This window comes from Eulemur rufifrons, chromosome 9 (assembly GCF_041146395.1).
Source record: "Eulemur rufifrons isolate Redbay chromosome 9, OSU_ERuf_1, whole genome shotgun sequence".
NCBI lineage: Eukaryota > Metazoa > Chordata > Mammalia > Primates > Lemuridae > Eulemur > Eulemur rufifrons.
Window position 1 is genome coordinate 6,081,473 of NC_090991.1, and position 18,267 is coordinate 6,099,739.

General features: G+C 38.9%; 1 protein-coding gene across 1 annotated transcript in view; it reads right to left on the reverse strand.

Moving 5' to 3' along the window:
• Positions 1-337: 337 nt before the first annotated feature.
• The window catches only part of LOC138392464 (myosin-8), a 30,370-nt gene continuing 12,440 nt past the window's right edge, over positions 338-18,267 (reverse strand). The window contains exons 18-40 of the mRNA XM_069483246.1: positions 16,637-16,724; positions 16,435-16,552; positions 15,915-16,038; positions 15,681-15,817; positions 13,998-14,253; positions 11,278-11,520; positions 11,014-11,190; positions 10,788-10,933; positions 10,611-10,701; positions 10,131-10,520; positions 9,581-9,707; positions 8,874-8,992; positions 8,546-8,742; positions 6,904-7,087; positions 6,655-6,820; positions 6,433-6,557; positions 4,804-5,112; positions 3,906-4,109; positions 2,788-2,913; positions 2,527-2,697; positions 2,238-2,342; positions 1,580-1,675; positions 338-619 (exon numbers count right to left, since the gene is read on the reverse strand). Coding sequence (XP_069339347.1) covers positions 470-619; positions 1,580-1,675; positions 2,238-2,342; positions 2,527-2,697; positions 2,788-2,913; positions 3,906-4,109; positions 4,804-5,112; positions 6,433-6,557; positions 6,655-6,820; positions 6,904-7,087; positions 8,546-8,742; positions 8,874-8,992; positions 9,581-9,707; positions 10,131-10,520; positions 10,611-10,701; positions 10,788-10,933; positions 11,014-11,190; positions 11,278-11,520; positions 13,998-14,253; positions 15,681-15,817; positions 15,915-16,038; positions 16,435-16,552; positions 16,637-16,724 — 3,849 coding nt within the window. The 3' untranslated portion in view covers positions 338-469. The remainder of the gene's footprint in view (positions 620-1,579; positions 1,676-2,237; positions 2,343-2,526; positions 2,698-2,787; positions 2,914-3,905; positions 4,110-4,803; positions 5,113-6,432; positions 6,558-6,654; positions 6,821-6,903; positions 7,088-8,545; positions 8,743-8,873; positions 8,993-9,580; positions 9,708-10,130; positions 10,521-10,610; positions 10,702-10,787; positions 10,934-11,013; positions 11,191-11,277; positions 11,521-13,997; positions 14,254-15,680; positions 15,818-15,914; positions 16,039-16,434; positions 16,553-16,636; positions 16,725-18,267) is intronic.

Here is an 18,267-nt window from a genome sequence, read left to right on the forward strand (position 1 = left end):
ATGTTTTCTTCACTGCTATACCCACAGGACTTAGAACAGAGTCTGGCACGTAGTAGATGCTCAGTATCTATTTGTGGAGTGAGCAAATGAATAGGTCCATCTAGAGGGGCAGCCTCACGGAGTATTTTTCTTAGTAATTTGTAACAATCTAGAGAGATTTGATAAAAGCAAGCACAGCAAAAGACATTTGTGTGTGTGGAGAGGGTGGAGGGGCAGGTGGGAAAGGTGGAGGTACAAACTCTTGAATGCTCTGCAAGCCATATGTAATATTAAAAATTAATAGCCAGGTGAGAACTGTGAGAGTAAATAATTTTGTAAATAAAAAATGAAAGTCTGGTTTAATTTATAAATTTACTGCAGTTTTTATTTATTCTACATTAAGAGAAAAATAAACATCATAAAGCAAATGACCAAACATAGCACATTTTGTGCATTTCTTCAGCCACTCGGCAGCATCAGGCAGGTGTGCTTACTCTGCACTGATTTTTGTGTGAACCTCCCGGCTCTTCACTCGCAATTTGTTGACCTGGGATTCGGCAATGTCAGCCCGTTCCTCTGCCTCCTCCAGCTCATGTTGGAGCTTGCGGAATTTAGATAGATGAGCGTTGGATTGTTCCTCCTAAGAACAGAGATAAAATTGTGAGAATTAGACTTTGTGGTTCTCATTTGCACTTGTCACCAGGCAGGATTATTTCCTCAAATCAGATATTTCCTTTTTATGGTCTGTTTGCCATATCTGACTTCAAATCTAGATAGGATTTGTAACTTCAATTACATATTTTACTTTAAAGGATGAAAGGAGAAATAGTTTTGAAGTGGAGGGGACAGCCTCATGTATGTCCTGAGTGGAAAGGAGAAAGAGACCCATGCACCCTTATAGAGTTCAGTAAGTAAATGTAAGGTCACATTATAGCTTTGGGGAAATCCCACTTAAAACATTTTTCTGCCATATATTTTGACTCCAGCGTATAGAGAAAGGGAAAGAGTGGGGCTAGAAGAAAGTCTTCCTTTGTTGGTTTGGCTTATTACCATTTACGCCTTTCCCTTTCTTCTTTCCTGCTTCCTACCTATTACATATGTCTGGAAGAATGGAAGAACAAGCAGGAAAAGTGTAGGTGGAGAATCTTCCAGCATGTTCTCATAGCAGCTACGGCAAACACTGGGAGGAGTCCCTGCTGATGACACTGATAGTGAGTGAATAAGTCAGTCCCAAAAGATCGATGTTTGGCTTTTGAGAATACTTGATTTTGTTTATGTCTAGAGGGACAGGAATATTTATCATGGTGTTAATTAGAGTTTCTACTGTATATTCATTGCAGCTATCACGTAAGGCAGGTTATTTGGAACTTTTTCCCCACTAATCCTTACAAATTGCTTAATAATAAAAATACTACCTCTTCTTGCAGTCTTATCCTGTAATTAGGATTTGGGGCATAAATTCATATTTATAAAATCACCCGTCTCAAAATATGAGTGGTAGATTTTTACTTTGTCTCCTTCCTTCTTAACACAGTCTTTTAATACACTTTCTATTCCAAAAGAAGTTTGCTTCTTTCCTCGAGGGCTTGAAGATACTTACAGCCTCCTCAGCTTGTCTCTTGTATGATTTCACCTTCGCCTGTAATTTATCTACCAAGTCTTGCAGCCTGAGAACATTCTTGCGGTCTTCCTCAGTCTGAAAGTTTGAAAAAACAATCTGAATTCAACCCAGAAAAACAAGCCTACTGTGGGTGGTAAAATAAATACTTAGTAGGATGGCAGGTTGATCTGGGGGTAAAGGTGATCAACTCCAAGGTGTTCTCTATAGAATTAACAGTAGCACTCTTGTTAACTGTTTACAATGTGCAGGTGCTATATTAGGGAATTACACACATCTCTAATTCTTACCTCCTTATCTTGAACAGTAGATGCTGTTATCCTTATTTTACAGATGAAGAAACTGAGGTCAGAGTGTTAAGTAACTTACTCCAGTTCAAAAAGCAAGAGAGGCCAAACTAGGACTGATACTTAGTTTATCTGGTTTTAAAAGCCATGCTCTTTCCTCTCATGCTATTTTCTAAAGGCCTCCCTAATCTTCCTGGCTGAGAATAGGTCTGCGATAGGCAACTGTGTCTTTTACCCCTTATATGCACTGAGTTAATGTGTATCTGTTTTCAAGTGCCACGTAAATTGTCATCAGGTTTTCATTTTCCCTTTGGGGAAGAAGACCGGATAGTCTAGAAAGCTATGCCCTTTACCTGGTAAGTGAGTTCCTTTACTCTTCTCTCATGTTTCCGTAAACCTTTAACAGCCTCGGCATTACGTTTCTGTTCATTTTCAACCTCTCCTTCAAGTTCACGTACCTGCAACCAAGAAAAATATTTATGCAGTCAATCTTGGGGGATAGTAATTAGCCTAGGACCTACTGAAGATATGGGGTGGGTGTCCCCAGCCTCAGGATGAGAATAGGAGTCCATATATAGGAAGAGAGAAGGGAAGAAGGAGTGCCGTTTTCCCCTTCCCAGATTCAGAGATTGGGACACCCACTCTGGCCTCCAGTTTCTGGATCTGCTTCTTCCCGCCCTTCAGCGCCAGCTGCTCGGCCTCGTCCAGACGGTGCTGCAGGTCCTTCACCGTCTGCTCCATGTTCTTCTTCATCCGCTCCAGGTGGGCACTGGTGTCCTGCTCCTTCTTCAGCTCCTCCGCCATCATGGCGGCCTAGTTAGCAAATAAATCGAGAAAATAATGAATCCTGATGATAGCAGGTAACACACATATGTCAGTGAGACAAATGCTCATCTTGCTCACATCAGTGATGGCCTTCTTGGCCTTCTCTTCTGCATTGCGTGATTCTTGGATTACTTCTTCCATTTCACTCTGGAGTTGTGAAACATCATTTTCCAATTTCTTCTTGGTGTTGATGAGGCTGGTATTCTGTTAAAAATAGTTAGTGGAAATTTACAAGATTTGCAGTTCGCCCTCTTAGGATTTTACAAATGTCTTACTTGATGGCTCTTGTAAGGGACCTGCTGGCAACATTTCGCTAAACTTTAAATATTTGTTCAGTGCAAAATACTAATCATTTGCAAGGCTGAAACTCTCTTCCCCAGCGTCCATTTGATTTATGCATAAGGGCTTCTGAGGTTTAAGAATGCCCGTAATAGACATTAATTAATTGCTCATTCAATTATATTTCAACCAGACATCGATAGTTACTCTATCCTTAAAAGGCTGGAGATGTTAGAAAAGAATAGATTTTTTTGTGTGTGTGAGTACCTGGCACTGACAGTTTCTCAATTAGAAGGAATCTATTTTCTGTGAACTTTCATGCTTTGTTCCCTTGGAGAATACTGAATTTATAATATCTTATGAAAACATATTCTTAAAATTTCAACTGTGTGGTTCTCAACGGGGAGTAGTACTGCCTCAACAGGTATTTGAAAATGTTTGGGGGTGGGTATTTTTGGTTGTCAGAGTGACCAGGGGGTGCTACTGCCTTTAATGCCTGGGCAAGTCAGGGATGCTAAGTGCCCTGCAAGGCACACGGACAGCGAGCACAATGCTAAATGCATAAGTGCCCCTGATGAGAATCACTGCGTGGAGCATTTTCAGATTTTGGAGTCAACAGGCATCTTTACTCAAGTTTATTCCACCTCATGGTTTCCAAAATAATCTAAAAAGACAAACTTTATTTTAAATAAAAATGTAGTAGCCTTTTTTGGGGGTAGAAAATCCAAAAAGGCAAATAGGAACAAACACCAAAGACATCACCCATAATCCCATCATGCTAAGATAACTGCAGTGAATATTTTAAAGCATATATGCCATGTGTGTTTTATACACACATGTTTATACAAATGGGGTAGTTTCATATTATAATTCTGATTCATCACTCACCAGTACTGGCATTTGGTGTGAGGTCTCACCTGGGTGTGCAGGAGCTGGACGCGCTCACTGGCGTCCAGGAGCTCCTGCTCTGCCATCTTCCTGCTCCTCTCCGTCTGCTCCAGCGTGGCCCGCAGCTCCTCAATCTCGGCCTGCAGCAGGTTGGCTCTGCGCTCAACCATGGCCAGCTGCTCCTTCAGGTCCTCCTGGCCCCGCAGAGCGTCGTCCAGGTGGAGCTGGGTTTCCTGGTAAGTTTAAAAAAAAAGAAAAAGAAAAAAGGCCGTAGATGTTCTGAAGAAAATGTGAATATCTTAGGAGATTAACTGGAAGAATGTATTTGTGCCAGAAACAGGAGATGACATGCCTGACATTTGAAGGTACCTGAGAATGGTGATGTCATTTGCTTAGGGTGAGAGAGAATTATCAGGAGATACAGATTCTTGTTCTATTTCTGCCATTAAGTGATTATTGTTTCATGGGTGAGTCACTGATGTCTGTCATTTATGAGGCATTTTCCACATGCTCTACCCAGCACTTTACATCCATTATTTCATTTGATCCTCACAGTAACCCTGTGAGGTGGATAGTTTCATTTTTATTTTGAAGAAGAAGAAACAAAGTTCTGAGAGGTTAATTAAGTTGCCTAAAATTGGGCATCTAGTAAGTGACAAAACTAGGACTCAACCTTAGGCTTGTCTGGTGGCCAAGTCTGTGTACTTTCTCTCACATCTTACCTTAATCTCTGGGCTTCTGTTTGTTTTTCTACATAAAATTTCCTTAAAAATATGTTGTATATGTATTTGATTTAGCTACCTCTGTGCTATCAGCTGTATAATTTGTTAAATGAAAAAAAGAATGGTTTAACAAGGTGTTTTGGGGAATGGAAGACAGGTAGGAGCTTCCCTAACTCCTCTGAGAGGCTAATGTGGACCCATTTACCTTCAGGATCCCTTGGGTGTTCCTGTAGTTCCTTAAGCTCTCTGCAGCCAAGCGGTTGGCGTGGTTCAGCTGGATTTCCATTTCATTCAGATCTCCTTCCATTTTCTTCTTGACTCTCAGCGCATCGTTTCTGCTTCTAATCTCTGCATCCAGCGTGCTCTGCATCGACTCCACGACTCGAATGTGGTTTCTCTTCAGCTGATCAATTTCCTCATCCTTTTCAGCAATTTTCCTATCGATTTCAGACTTGACTTGGTTCAACTCAAGCTGGATACGCAGAATCTTCCCTTCTTCATGTTCAAGGGATGCCTTAACGAAACAGTGAACAGTTAATAATGGAAAAGGGGCCAGGTGCTGTGGCTCATGCCTGTAATCCTACCACTCTGGGAGGCCGAGGCAGGAGGATCGCTCGAGGTCAAGAGTTCGAGACCAGCTCTGAGCAAGAGCGAGACCCTGTCTCTACTAAAAATAGAAAGAAATTATCTGGACAGCTAAAATTATATATATAGAAAAAAAATTAGCCGGGCATGGTGGTGCATGCCTGTAGTCCCAGGTACTCGGGAGGCTGAGGCAGGAGGATCGCTTGAGCCCAGGAGTTTGAAGTTGCTGTGAGCTAGGCTGACGCCACAGCACTCTAGCCTGGCAACAGAGTGAGACTCTGTCTCAAAAAAAAAAAAAATAAATAAATAAATAAAAAAATAATGGAAAAGACCTTGAATATTTGGAGTATATTCTCTTGTGAGCCAAATTCTTATTAGTATCAGTTTGTCTAATTTTACAAAGTGTAATACAGTAGTTCCAGGAACTTGTTAGGTAAATCATTCTTTTGTTTATTAAGTCACAGATTATATAGGGCAGCTCTGTAATAAAGGTGCTTTGTGTTTACAAATATTATTCATATTAGTACTAACAAAATTATATGATTAAACATATGTGTAGTAAACATGAACTCTCAATCTGTTTAATAAATTAAAATATTCATGTGTGATACACTAATCCCTGGTCTAGAAACTATCAGTTTTAAAATATGTTGATATTTTTTTCTGAGTAAATAATACATGTTTGTTGTAGAATGTGGGGCAATACATAAAGACAGAGAAAAAAAACTACCCATTGTGCTCCAACTCAGAGACAGCCATTTTAATGTGGTGTATTTTTTATAGTCTTTTGTCCTACTTCTATATATTTTTATGTAATCAAAATTATATTGTATATGCAAATTTATATCTTTAAAAATTACTGTCTACTGTAAATATTTCCCCACAATAATCATATTTAATGTCTATATAAAATTCTATCATATGGCTGTTCTAATAATTTCAAAATAATTTGTTTATTTTTCTCCTTAGATTGGACATCTTTGTCTTAAAGATTTGGCTTCATTTAAGATTATTTTCTTGGAATAAATTCTTAGAAATAGAATGAATGGGTCGGTGTATTTACATTTTTAAGGCTTTAGATAACTACTGCCAAATTGCCTTTCATAAAGGTCCTACGGGTTTAAATTGTCCCCAGCTTCATGATAATGTATTTGTCTCACAGTACCATTGGCAGTTTGAGTGTTTTCACTCATCCGATGTTTGTCTTTGATTTTTTTTTCCCTACAGCATAATACAGGGTAATATGTACCTCTGCTTCCTCTAAGGCAGCCTGAATTTCACATTTCTCTTGTTCCACTTGCTTCTTTATTTTCTCCAATTCATGAATTTGCTTTCCTCCCTCTGCAATCTGCTCAGTGAGGTCAGAAATCTCCTCTGTGGGTGAACACAGAAGGGAGGAGTGGTCAGAAAAATGTCAACATGGAAAGGTGTTTCCGGGCTTTGTGGGGTAGGTAAGGTTATGAGGACTCACGCTGCAAGTTCTTATTTTCTCTCTTTAGCGTTTCAAGTTGATCCAAGGATTCCTCAAAGGCATTCTTCACCTTGAAAAGCTCAGTGCTAAGAGAACGAGACTCCTTCTGGGAGGCTTCAAGCTCAGCCTGAGTTTCCTCATACTTCTGCCTCCATTCTGATAGGACCTGAAAAGCAATAAGGCATTAGCTGATGCAAGGAGAAGGGAAGACCAGTACAACATTGATAAAGTTTAAGCAGGCTGGGCCACCCTGTCAAAGTTCCTTTGCTTCTTATCCAGAGCTGCACAGGCTGCATTAGATCTCTCCACATCGAGCATGAGGTCTTCAACTTCATTCTGGAGCCGCTGCTTCGTCTTTTCAAGGGAAGCACATTTGGCGTTCACGGCTTCTACATGTTCCTCAGCTTCCTGCAGACGCTGGGCCAGCTTCCTCCTGAAAAGTTAGCCAGGCAGTCAAGGAGAGTGGCCAAGACCAGGAGCAAAGCGATAATCTCCTTGGTCCCTTTTCACAGTTCTATTTCTATATTGGCAAGTAACATATGGTTTTCAAAATTCTGGCAGCCAGAACTTCTTTCTAGATTGATAAACTGTATGAAAAGTTCCAAAGTGGTGAACAGTTGGATTCAAGTCCTCGGTATGTTTTTGAATTCTTAGAGGCCACTGTTGGTGCTGCCATTTTATGTGCCTTATTACGTATGTAATTCAGGATTTTTTAAGACTTCTGATTAAGTATAGTTGTGGAAAATGACTAGCCAGGACAACTTTACTGATTGATTTATATATCCCTTCTCATTTCTTTTTTGTTTTAGAGACAGGGTCTCACTTTGTCACTGAGGCTGGAGTGCATTGGTGTGATCACAGTTTACTGCAACCTTGAACTCCTGGGCTCAAGTGATCCTCCTGCCTCAGCCTCCCAAGTAGCTGGGACTACAGGCATGTTTCACCATGCTCAGCTAATTTTTTAAATTATTTATTTATTTATTTGTAGAGATGAGGTCTTGCTATGTTGCCTAGGCTTGTCTTGAACTCCTGGCCTCAAGCAATCTTCCTGTCTTGGCCTCCCAAGGGCTTAGATTATAGGTGTGAGCCACCACGCTCGGCCTGCTTCTCATTTCAAAAAAGATTTGAGGCTAACTAGATATTTTAATTGGTAAAAATACACTGAGCCTGTTCCTTTGCCTGCTAAGACTTTCCATTTCATTTATTAATATGTACTTTTCCCCCAGAGAATAGCCAGTTTCTTCTGATCATATATATTTGGACAGTCTCACCAGAGAAAGAAATTAATGGATAAATCAGGACAATTCATGCAATTTAAGCAAAGGAAGATTTTTTTTTTCTAAATTGTCTATGTTTTTCATTTACAATTGTGTGCCAAGTACACATCCTTAAGGTAGAAGAAAGCCTTTAGCTCTGATGCCCAAGAAGATCTACTTGAAAGTCTCCTTTGGTCTGTACAAAGACTAAGGCTTTACCTTATTTAGACCAAAACTAGACATTATGTATGGTTTGGTGGCCTCCAACATCAGTTTTAAGATGTATATCTGTCTACTCAATGATTAAGAAGGTGGGTTTTAGAATCAGAATGTCTGGTTCCAATCCCAACTATACCATTTATTAAGCATATACCCTTGGGTTAGTTGGTTAACATCTCATAGCCTTGATTTTCTCATCTGCAAAATGGGGATAAGAATAATGATAACAACATAATATGAAAACTAAATGAGTTGATGTATATCTAGTACTCGACACATAGTATGTACTCATTAAATGTTAGCTTTTGTTGTTGTTATCATTATCAGCAACATCATCACAGCTGTTTCTGGGAGTTGCTAAGTTGGGCAGCTAAGAGACCATGTCTTTTTCCTCCTCCAGAGTTTACAAAACATACTTGGCCTCCTCCAACTCCTCTGTGCGCTGGATGGCGTCCGTCTCGTATTTGGTCCTCCACTGGGCAACCTCACTGTTGGCCTTGGACATTGCCCTCTGTAGCTCAGCCTTGGCTTCCTGCTCCTCCTCATACTGTTCCCGCAGCAGGTCACAGTCGTGGCGGGAGGACTGCAGGGCATGGGCCAGTGCGTTCTTGGCCTGTAGAAGTAGAAGTTCAGTGACTTAAATTCATGTATTTAGTAGCAATGTTTAATTTATACGCCTTAAGTAGAAACCCAACTGGGCATGTTTGGATTTGATTAGTCAAGACTGTCTTTGGCAAAACTCACTTTGGTTTCTTCCTCTAGCTGACGTTTCAGCTCCTCAATCTGCTGAGTAGATGCTTGTTTGCTCCTTGAAAGCTGAGAGACTAAAGCATCTCTCTCATCTAATTGTCGGGAATATTCACCTAAGAATAAAAGAAATAAAGGCATTTTTTAATGGCATAAAAATAAGCCTAAAGCTGTTACATACACATATATGTCTGCATGTGTGTGTGTGTACACACATACACAGATTGAGCATCCCTTATCCAAAATACTTGGGACCAGAGTGTTTCAGATTTTTTCAGATTTTGGAATATTTGCATTATACTTACTGGTTCAGCATCCTTAATCTGAAAATCTGAAATCCGAAATTCTCCAGTGAGCATTACCTTTAGGTTCATGTTGGTGCTTCAGATTTTGGAGCATTTCAGATTTTGGATTTTTAGAGTAGGGGTACTCAACCTGCGTGTGTGTGTGTGTGTGTGTGTGTGTGTGTATGTAAATATAAAGAGTTACTTTATCTGCTTCTGGTTAGAACTGGAGATTTAAAAGCAGAATTGCCATAGGAGTGTAACAGGTAAACTTGTCTGCTCAGTCTTGCTTTTTTTTCTTTTTGAACTTCTCAGCAAATTTTGATTTTCCTCTCTAACATGGGAGTATTGCTGTTTATTAGAACCCCCGGAATCCTTTCTTATCTAGTCCATGGTTTGGGGACCCAGAGGTGTCTTTACCTGCTTCAGTCTGCAGGCGCGCTCTCTGCGCTGTCAGGTCGTTTATCAGCCGCTGCTGCTCCTCTTCCCTGGTCTTAAGTTCACTCACCTGATCTTCTAGAGTGCGGCACATCTTTTCAAGGTTTCCCTACGGGACGTGTGGCAATGAAAGATTACACATTGAATATAGTAAAAGAATCAAGTAAAAAAACTTGATTCTTAAAATAATTTTAGAGTGAATAAATTTATGTCAATTGTGAGTAGGAAGTTATGAAATCAACTCTGTGGACCATGCCAGAACTTAAGCATAGTGAGTGTGCATGATGTCCCTTAACTGGTCATTGTTGGAGACTAATTTATCCCAAGGATACTGACACTTGCTTAAAGTGGATTTTGAAATCATCATAATGGATCATAAACAACATTTTTAAAAAAACTAAGTAGAATGGAATTTATTAGGGTAGAAAATATTTGAGTAGTGGTATAAAATGCCCCAAAACGATATTTAATGACAGAGAATAATGGGTGTTCTTGTAAGCCATTACCTTCATTTAAAGACAGTATTGGGTACCTTGGCTTTGGAAATGGCCTCTGCATTACTGCTAAGGTCATCGATCTCCATCTTCAGCTCACTCTTCTCCTTCTCCAGTTTCTGTTTGACCCGCTGCAGGTTGTCGATCTGCTCCCCAAGCTCGGCCATACTGTCTGCGTGCTTCTTCCGAAGAGCAGCCACTGTGGCTTCGTGCTGCAGGGTGGCCTCCTCCAGGTCCCTGCGCATTTTCTGGAACTCGGCCTCTCGCTTCTTGTTCAACTCCACCTGGGCAGAAGTTGCCCCACCAGCTTCTTCCAGCCGCTCGCTGATCTCCTCCAGTTCCCGGGAGAGGTCAGAGCGCTGCTTCTCTGCTTTGGCCCGGGAGGCCCGCTCTGCCTCGATTTCCTCCTCCAGCTCCTCAATGCGGGCCTGGGAGTGAAAGAAGCTCATTAGCATAAACTCATCACAACTTCAAGGTTTTTTTTGGTGTGCAGAAAAAATAGAGGTGAGATAACAAACCTGCAACTCTTTGATCTTCTTCTGTAGTTGAATTTCTACTGCTTGCTCATCTTCAATTTTGCTTATCAAATTGCTAATTTCAAATTCTTTCCTTTAGATGGAAGAACAAGACATATTAATACTCATATGAATTAAAAGATGGTATCACGTAGATTTTTTTTTCCAAAAGGCTCCTACTTTTTAAGCTTTTCATCAAGTTGCTGTTTGTCATTTTCTATATCCATTGTGGATTCTTGGGCCAATTTGAGATCACCCTCCAGTTTCCTCTTTGCTCTTTCTAGGTCCATTCGAAGTTTCTTTTCTTGCTCCAGAGTCCCTTCCAGCTAATGAGAAAGTAAATATGTTAAAAATTGAAAGTATATTTTAAAACAATCTTTCAAAAGGATATAAAAAATGGGTTTACATCATCCACTTGCTGCTCTAGCTTGGTTTTAGCTTTGGTCAGGGTGTTGACTTTGTCCTCTTCTGCTTGCAGGTCATCCAGGGTCTGTTGGTGGGCCTCTTGGAGGGCCTTCTTCTCTTTGGTCAGCTTTGCGATGGTTTCATCCAGGCCTGCCATCTCTTCTGTGAGGTTTTTCACCTACAAAAATTAAGAAAGAGATTATTTCTCCTAGAAAACAACTTGGTGGCAGAACCCCTATATAGTATTGTAGAATATGATTCATACCTTGTTCTCTGTGGCATGTTTCTCCTTCTCAACCTTGGCCAGTGTCAGCTCAAGGTCATCAATGTCTTTCTTGAGTTCTGAACATTCATCCTCCAGTTTCCTCTTCTTGGCCGTCAACTCAGCATTGATCTCTTCCTCTTCCTCAGCTCTCTCAGTCGCCTCCTTGATTTTGGCCTCGAGCTGGATTTTGTTTTTAATGAGTTGCTCACACCTTTCCTCTGCATCAGCCAAGCTATCTGCTTCCTGTGAAGAGATTTATTCAGATATTTAGAGTTTGTTTCTTATTTCGAAAATTGTTTTCGTGCAAAAATAATGGTGTTTTCCTGAATTCTGTTAAATTTGTCAGTATGAATGTAAGTTCAATTAAATTGAACATTGTAACATGGGCCTGGAGAAATGCAGGTAATTAGAAGTGAGACTATGACTTTAGAAACAAACTAGTTTGCAAAATGATTGGGTTTGAGTCATTTAACTATTTAAAAAAATAGTGTGTAGAAGTGTGGAAAGACCTCCACAGGGCAAGCCAGGGTGCTTGCCCCAGTATTGGCTCCATCTGTATGACCTTGGGCAAATTGCTTTATCCCTCTTATTCTCAATTGTTTCATTTGTAAATAAGGGGGTTGGAATAGATGATTGCTGAGAGCTTTTCAACTGTAATATTTAAAGATCATGATTTAGTTAAATTGGCTAGTTTTTTTTTTTTTCATTCCCTACCCTCCTCAAACAACTAATTGCTAGACTGAGTTAAAAAAAGAAAAAGAATTTAAATACATTTCCATGAAGCATTTTTCATACACTAAAACCTTCCTGATAGCCCATAATAGTGCTATAATTGTCCACAATTTCCATTTCCATTTAAAGAATTAACTATTAGTCTCAAAATGAATTTTATTTTTTGAAACTTTTACCCCAATTTTTTTTTATTTTGAACAGTGTTAAACCTACAGAATAGCTGTATGACTAGTACAATAAATTGCCATATACCATTTACCTAAATCCTCAAGTTGTAGACATTTTATCATATTTGTTTTTTTTCCTCTCTAAACATACACACACTTCATTTGAAAGTAAATGGCAGATAAGATATTTCAGCATTTCTCTCCTAAGAACATGAACATTCTCTTACAATACCATCATTACAAATAAAGATATTGTCATTGATACAATAATATTTTCTAATATATAGTCTATCTTCAGATTTCTCCAGTGTCCCAAAAATGTTCTCTATAACTTTTGTTGGTTTTGTTTTATTTTTATATGCAATACAAGCAGTAGGCCTAAACTGTATCATAATTCTCAGAGAGTTGTGAGTTGACCAGGCTAGAGGTTCTTTTGCTCAGAACGGTTCTACTGAAGGAAAAATTGATGAGCTGTTCTTAGCCCTTTCTGGTTTTGTGTTTTTGTTTGCTTTTGCTTTTGTTTTCCTGTTCACCTTCTAATTCTGGTTGATATGGGAAACCTATGTTGAACCTCATAAATTTTGAAAATTTTCAAACCCATGTAACAAGTTAGAAACAAATAGAATGAACAGTGATAATCATGAAACTAGATTCACCAGTTGTTAACTTCCTGCCACATTTGCTTTATCGGGTCTTCTCCTCTCCCCCCATAATTATCAAAACAAATTTTAGACTATATGAGAACATGGAATTCTGAGAAACGATAAAGTTTTTATAATTGACTAATTAAAGGACTCAAAAATCAGTCTAACTTATTAGATTACTCTGGCCTGGGGAATTTTTTTACCTTCTCAGTGTTTGTTTTGTTCTTAAGTGTTTAAAAATGTTTAAATGGAATATAGTAGGGATTTCCTAGGGTTCCTCTGCTTTTCTTTTTTTTTCTTCTTCTTGAGCTTTACTGATTAATGCTTTTATTTTTAATGGTGATATACTCAATATGTATTCATTCATTGCTGATAACTATGAAAACAGGTTAAGATAGAGAGGCTGTGGTCCCATGCTTTTGGAAAAATGTAACCTTCAGATAAGTGAAGCTGTCAGAAGGAAAAATTGAAAATGGCTAAAAAATTTAGGAAAACTGTCCTTTTCACAGGTTACTTTATGACATTGTTAAGCCTGTTGAACCAAGAAAGTGGCAGGTTCTGTTTGGCCAGGATGCTGTCACTGAACTTACCCCCACCCTGGTGACCGCTCCTTCCTGAGCCAATAAACAGAGGGCCGAGGAACTCAAGGTTTGTGTCAAAAGAAGAATCAGGGAGAACACATGGCTCTAACTCACATGCTGATATTTCAGTTCAAGTAAATACAAGTAAATTTACTGAGCTCAATCTTGGAGGTTGGGGCAAGGAGATACAGAGAGAAATAAGATTAACTGTCATTCTTGAATTTAAATACAACCTCATAGACTTGCGTTTTAGAAGAGAGAACTATACTTTTAAGGCTGGGATGAAGCAGCCAAGGAAAAAGAGTGAAATATTGGACTGGGATTTGGCGGCTTGGCTTTAAACTGCTTCCTTCACGGCTGTTAAATTTTGTGATAGTATTGAATAAATTATTCAGTCTTTCCTTTTCCCTTTGTAACTTGGAAGTAATTGTGCCTTTCCTTCCTCACAGAATATTGAAAGACAAGTGAAATACTAAAAAAGGCAACTTGAGGTTTTTTTTTTTTTTTTTTTGATAAGGCCATTAGTAAATCCAAAGTATATGCATATTCCAGAAACGCTTCAGTAACATGGCACATTCAGAATATGGAGTACTTACAGATTGAACCTGGAGTTGCAGGTCATTTTTCTCTTTTAAAAGAGTGACCATTTTTTCCTCCAGTTCCTTCCTTTTTGCCTCTGACTTGGCGAGTTCATCTTTGGTTTTCTGGAACTCCTCCTTCATGGTGGCCATCTCCTTCTCCGTCTCTGCACTCTTGAGGAGGGGCTTGATCTTGAAGAAAAGTTTCATCCAGGGCCAGTGCTTGACATTCATGAAGGCACGGACATTATACTGGATGCAGAAAAGGGCTTCTCTGCAATGGCATAAAAATGTCAGTGTAGATTGATCTCTTAGAGGCAATGTTATTATTATTTATTATACACAAACTCCCCTTTTAATGAATGCTCCCCACATATAAATGACATGTCACATTCTCTACATATCATGTGCACATGTACACACACACACATACGTGCTCACACACTCCAAGTAGTCCTCAGTATAACCACTTTGCTAATGTGAGTAATGTTCATATTGAGCAAATATGTGTCCTCAATCTCTGTCAAACTAGCAAAGAAGCTGACGTTAGAGGGTAAATACTGTGACTGTATGAACAGCATGTACCGTCTGACATATTACAGTATTAGTGATTTGGGAGTGGGCATGGCAATTGTAAGCTGATTGTGCTGCTTTGCTGTTGGCAGATGGATATGAACTGTGAAATGGCATAGGTTGCTTTCTGTACTGCCCCACCTAAACTGACTTTATGATTCGTCATTTCTTCCTTGAAGCCACTCCTCTTACTCTGAACACCACTGAATTATCCACTCTATAAACTTCTTTTGTTAGCTTCTTCAGATAATATACTGGCTTGTCTTAAATTCTTTCAATTGCCTCAGTCTTATTTGCTTAATCAGATTGTTAATATTCACAGGTCATTTAACATGGGTTGATCTCCAAAATTTGTTTTATTTAAATAAGATTGAAAAATAGTAATAAAATATACCCCTTCTGCAAAGTATAGCCATAGACTGGCTAGGTTTGACTACCTTATAGCAATGTGTATGTCTCTTCAAGCTTGTTACAGTAGAAATTCTGTTTCTATAGGTTCAATTTTTAAGACCTATAACTCTGCAAAGGACACAAACCACAATGTAGACACACGGAAGAGACTCAGGAACACTTATAGTGCAGACCTGAATCAGTATAGATGTGTGAAATGAATGTGCATGTGTGTGTAAGGAGAGGGAATGCAGTAGTGCTGGGTAGGTAAGCTGGGTGGGGTTAATTACAGAAAGCAGAAATGGAAGTTCTGAATTGTTAAATAGATAAATTAGGATGTGGGAAGAGGGCTTGTCAAACATGAGAATAGGAGACAAGCAAATTGTTTATCCTGGCTGGAAAATGCTGTGTGGTTGGAAATGATAGATGAGGTGGGGAATAGAGAGGACCTTGACGGCCCAGCAAGGCAACTGGTGTGATGACAATAGTGCTTACTGCAGACGGTTCCTGCAGCTATATGGGAGATGGATGGAAAGGGAGGAATTGCAGGCAGGAGAGAAGTTTTGGAGGGAATCCAAGTGTGAGGGCTGAAGCAAAGGGCTGATGTCCTGTCGTGGTGAGTTCTGAACTGGGTGAGAGGCACATATTAGCCACAAAATAAAATAATTAATGAATAAGGAAGGCTAATGGATAGTCCCTAAGGGATCGTATAATCCTGATATTCTGTATGGTTGTTACCTCCTTTGCAACATCTTCTGATATTCTACCCTCATTAGGAATCCCCTACAGACTGCTTGCGTTCTTGTTATAATCTGGGCCAACTTTTCATCTCTCATTTCTTCCAGAAGACCCAAAAGTCCAGCTTTGAAGAAAACCTGGCAAAAGGAAGAGTCACAAATCATCCCCGTACTACAGGAGACACAGAAATGGCGGAAGGTACTTGCATCAGGTATAAATAAATAACAGCTATACCTTGGTGTGTCCAAATTTATATTGAGTATGATCAATATCAATAGAGGCAAGAAGTTTCTCAGAAGCCTTCTTACTGTCAATGAACTGTCCCTCTGGAATAGCACTTGCATTTAAAACCTTGTATCTGCTCAGTTAAACAAAGAAAGAATGGTTAGGAAAATGCAATCACATGCAAACCAAATGACACCAAAACAAAAGATCAATGAACATATGAGAGCAAAAGTAAAAGTGCAAAATCCAACTGTCCTATAAAGTCAGATAGTAAAACAATATGACTTTCTGTTGTATGTCACCATCCTGTTATTCTTCTAACCCGTTATTCTGTCCTACCACCACAGGACTAACTATTTGACTTCTTAATTTTATAATATATACTAAGAAGGGTGCCTGACATCTGTGCTGAGTCAAAAAATTTAAAAAATATGCTAAGAAGGATATATGAAATATAATGAACAGAGGAAAAAAATTAAGGTGGTGAACTAATCACAGCATTCAGTGAAATACAGCAAAGAGGACTGACCTTTGCTTAAAATCCCCATATAAGATTCTGCTTGGGAATCCTTTCCTACAGATGCGGATGCCTTCCAGCACACCGTTACACCTCAGCTGGTGCAGGACAAGTTCATGTTCCATTGCCCCTAAAAATATAGAATAATACTTACTGCTGGGCATTTAATTTTCAAACCTAAGACTGTTGGATTATTTCATGCTCTGTGCCTTACCGGGAGTTTTGGTTTCGTTGGGAATGATACACCGTACAAAGTGAGGGTGTGTGCTCCTTAGATTGGTCATCAGTTTATTTAAATTTTCCTAGAACCAGACAGAAGGGATTTGATGAGAAAGTTAGATTTCGGATTGCCTTTTTTGTAATTATATAGAATGAACCTAGGCAGTCTTTTAACCATGGCATAAGTCTATGAGGCTTCAGTTGCTCTGTATTTTGAAGGTCTCAAGAGTTCTAGCCTGCCAAATAACCAAAAGGCCAAAGTATTGGGAAAAATACATATTCTAAGATATTCATTTATAACACCTAAGTTCTGTCTTGTAGACAAACTGCAAATTCAGTAGCCTTGATGCACAGGAAGTGTTTCTCAGTTGGGAATCAGAAGACAAAAGACTGTGGCCTCTCTCTGCCACTAATGAGTTGTCTGACTCTATAAAATTCCTTTTGTCTTTCTGGGTCTTATCTAAAAATAGTTGAAATTATCTCTGAGGTCTCTTTCTTCTCTCTTAGTGCCAATAATTTTCACAGTAGCAGTTTACCGTGGTAATCTAGGTTAGCAATTATCCTAACTTTTGCCATTCCTTCCTTGCATTTATTGTTCCCTGAGACCTCTAACTTTTGTTTTGCTTTGTTTTTTGAAGACTCTAAAATTTTGAGACTATATAACCTTGTGTGGATAGATCTTGGGTACCTGAAAATATCTACAGTCTGAAGCCTATAGGAGAGTTATTCCAGAAATAGAATAATTGATGATGACAGAGGATGATGTTTTACTCAGTCACAGAAAACTCACATACAAATATTTCTCAGTATTTCTTAAGCATACTCTTAAGAAGTCACATTTTTTTTTTCGCATCTCAGTTAACAATTAGAAAATGAAGAAAATAAGTAATGTGAGTTTCCAATCTTGAAAACATGTACAAGGATAAGTTGATGAAACAAGAATTTATTTGGTAAGATACTACAAGTGGGTAGTGAGAAAGAAAAAGAACAAGAGCATTTTTCTTGTTTAGGGCTTAAGTCTATGTATATCTGCATTTTAGTTTTAAAAGGAATGAGACTTAGCAACACAAATTTTGATAAAGCAGCCATTAGTCCAGACATTTGGCATATTCCCCTTTCGAGGAGCCAGTTCATAATGCTATGTAAGAAAATCACATTATTTTATAGTAAAATTATTGTTCTTTTGATTTCAAGAGATGTGTTCTGGCTTAATCATCCATTTAAATCACTAGGTTTGGCTTTTTAGATGATTTTCAGCTATAATAAAAAATTAAATGCATCTCAGAGGGCAAAGATGTGTTTTGGTGGAAGATGTAACGAGTGTATCTCAGGCTTATTCTCAAAGGGCAACATTAGTAGAATAAGAATACAACCTTCCACAGGGACAGCTTTGAAGTTTAGCTACTACGCCTCTTTAGAAATCAGCCTCATATAATAAGAAAGCTTCTAAGGACATGTTGGCATTGCTGAATACTTTAGATAATCATAATGAGGAATAATGGGTAAAGCATCCATCCCTACAGGAGGAGTATTTGGCTCTACCCTGACAAGAGTGAATATTTGAAGTGACTCCTATTAACATTTCATTCCCTCATAATTTATTCTAAATCCTATAATTATGGTAAT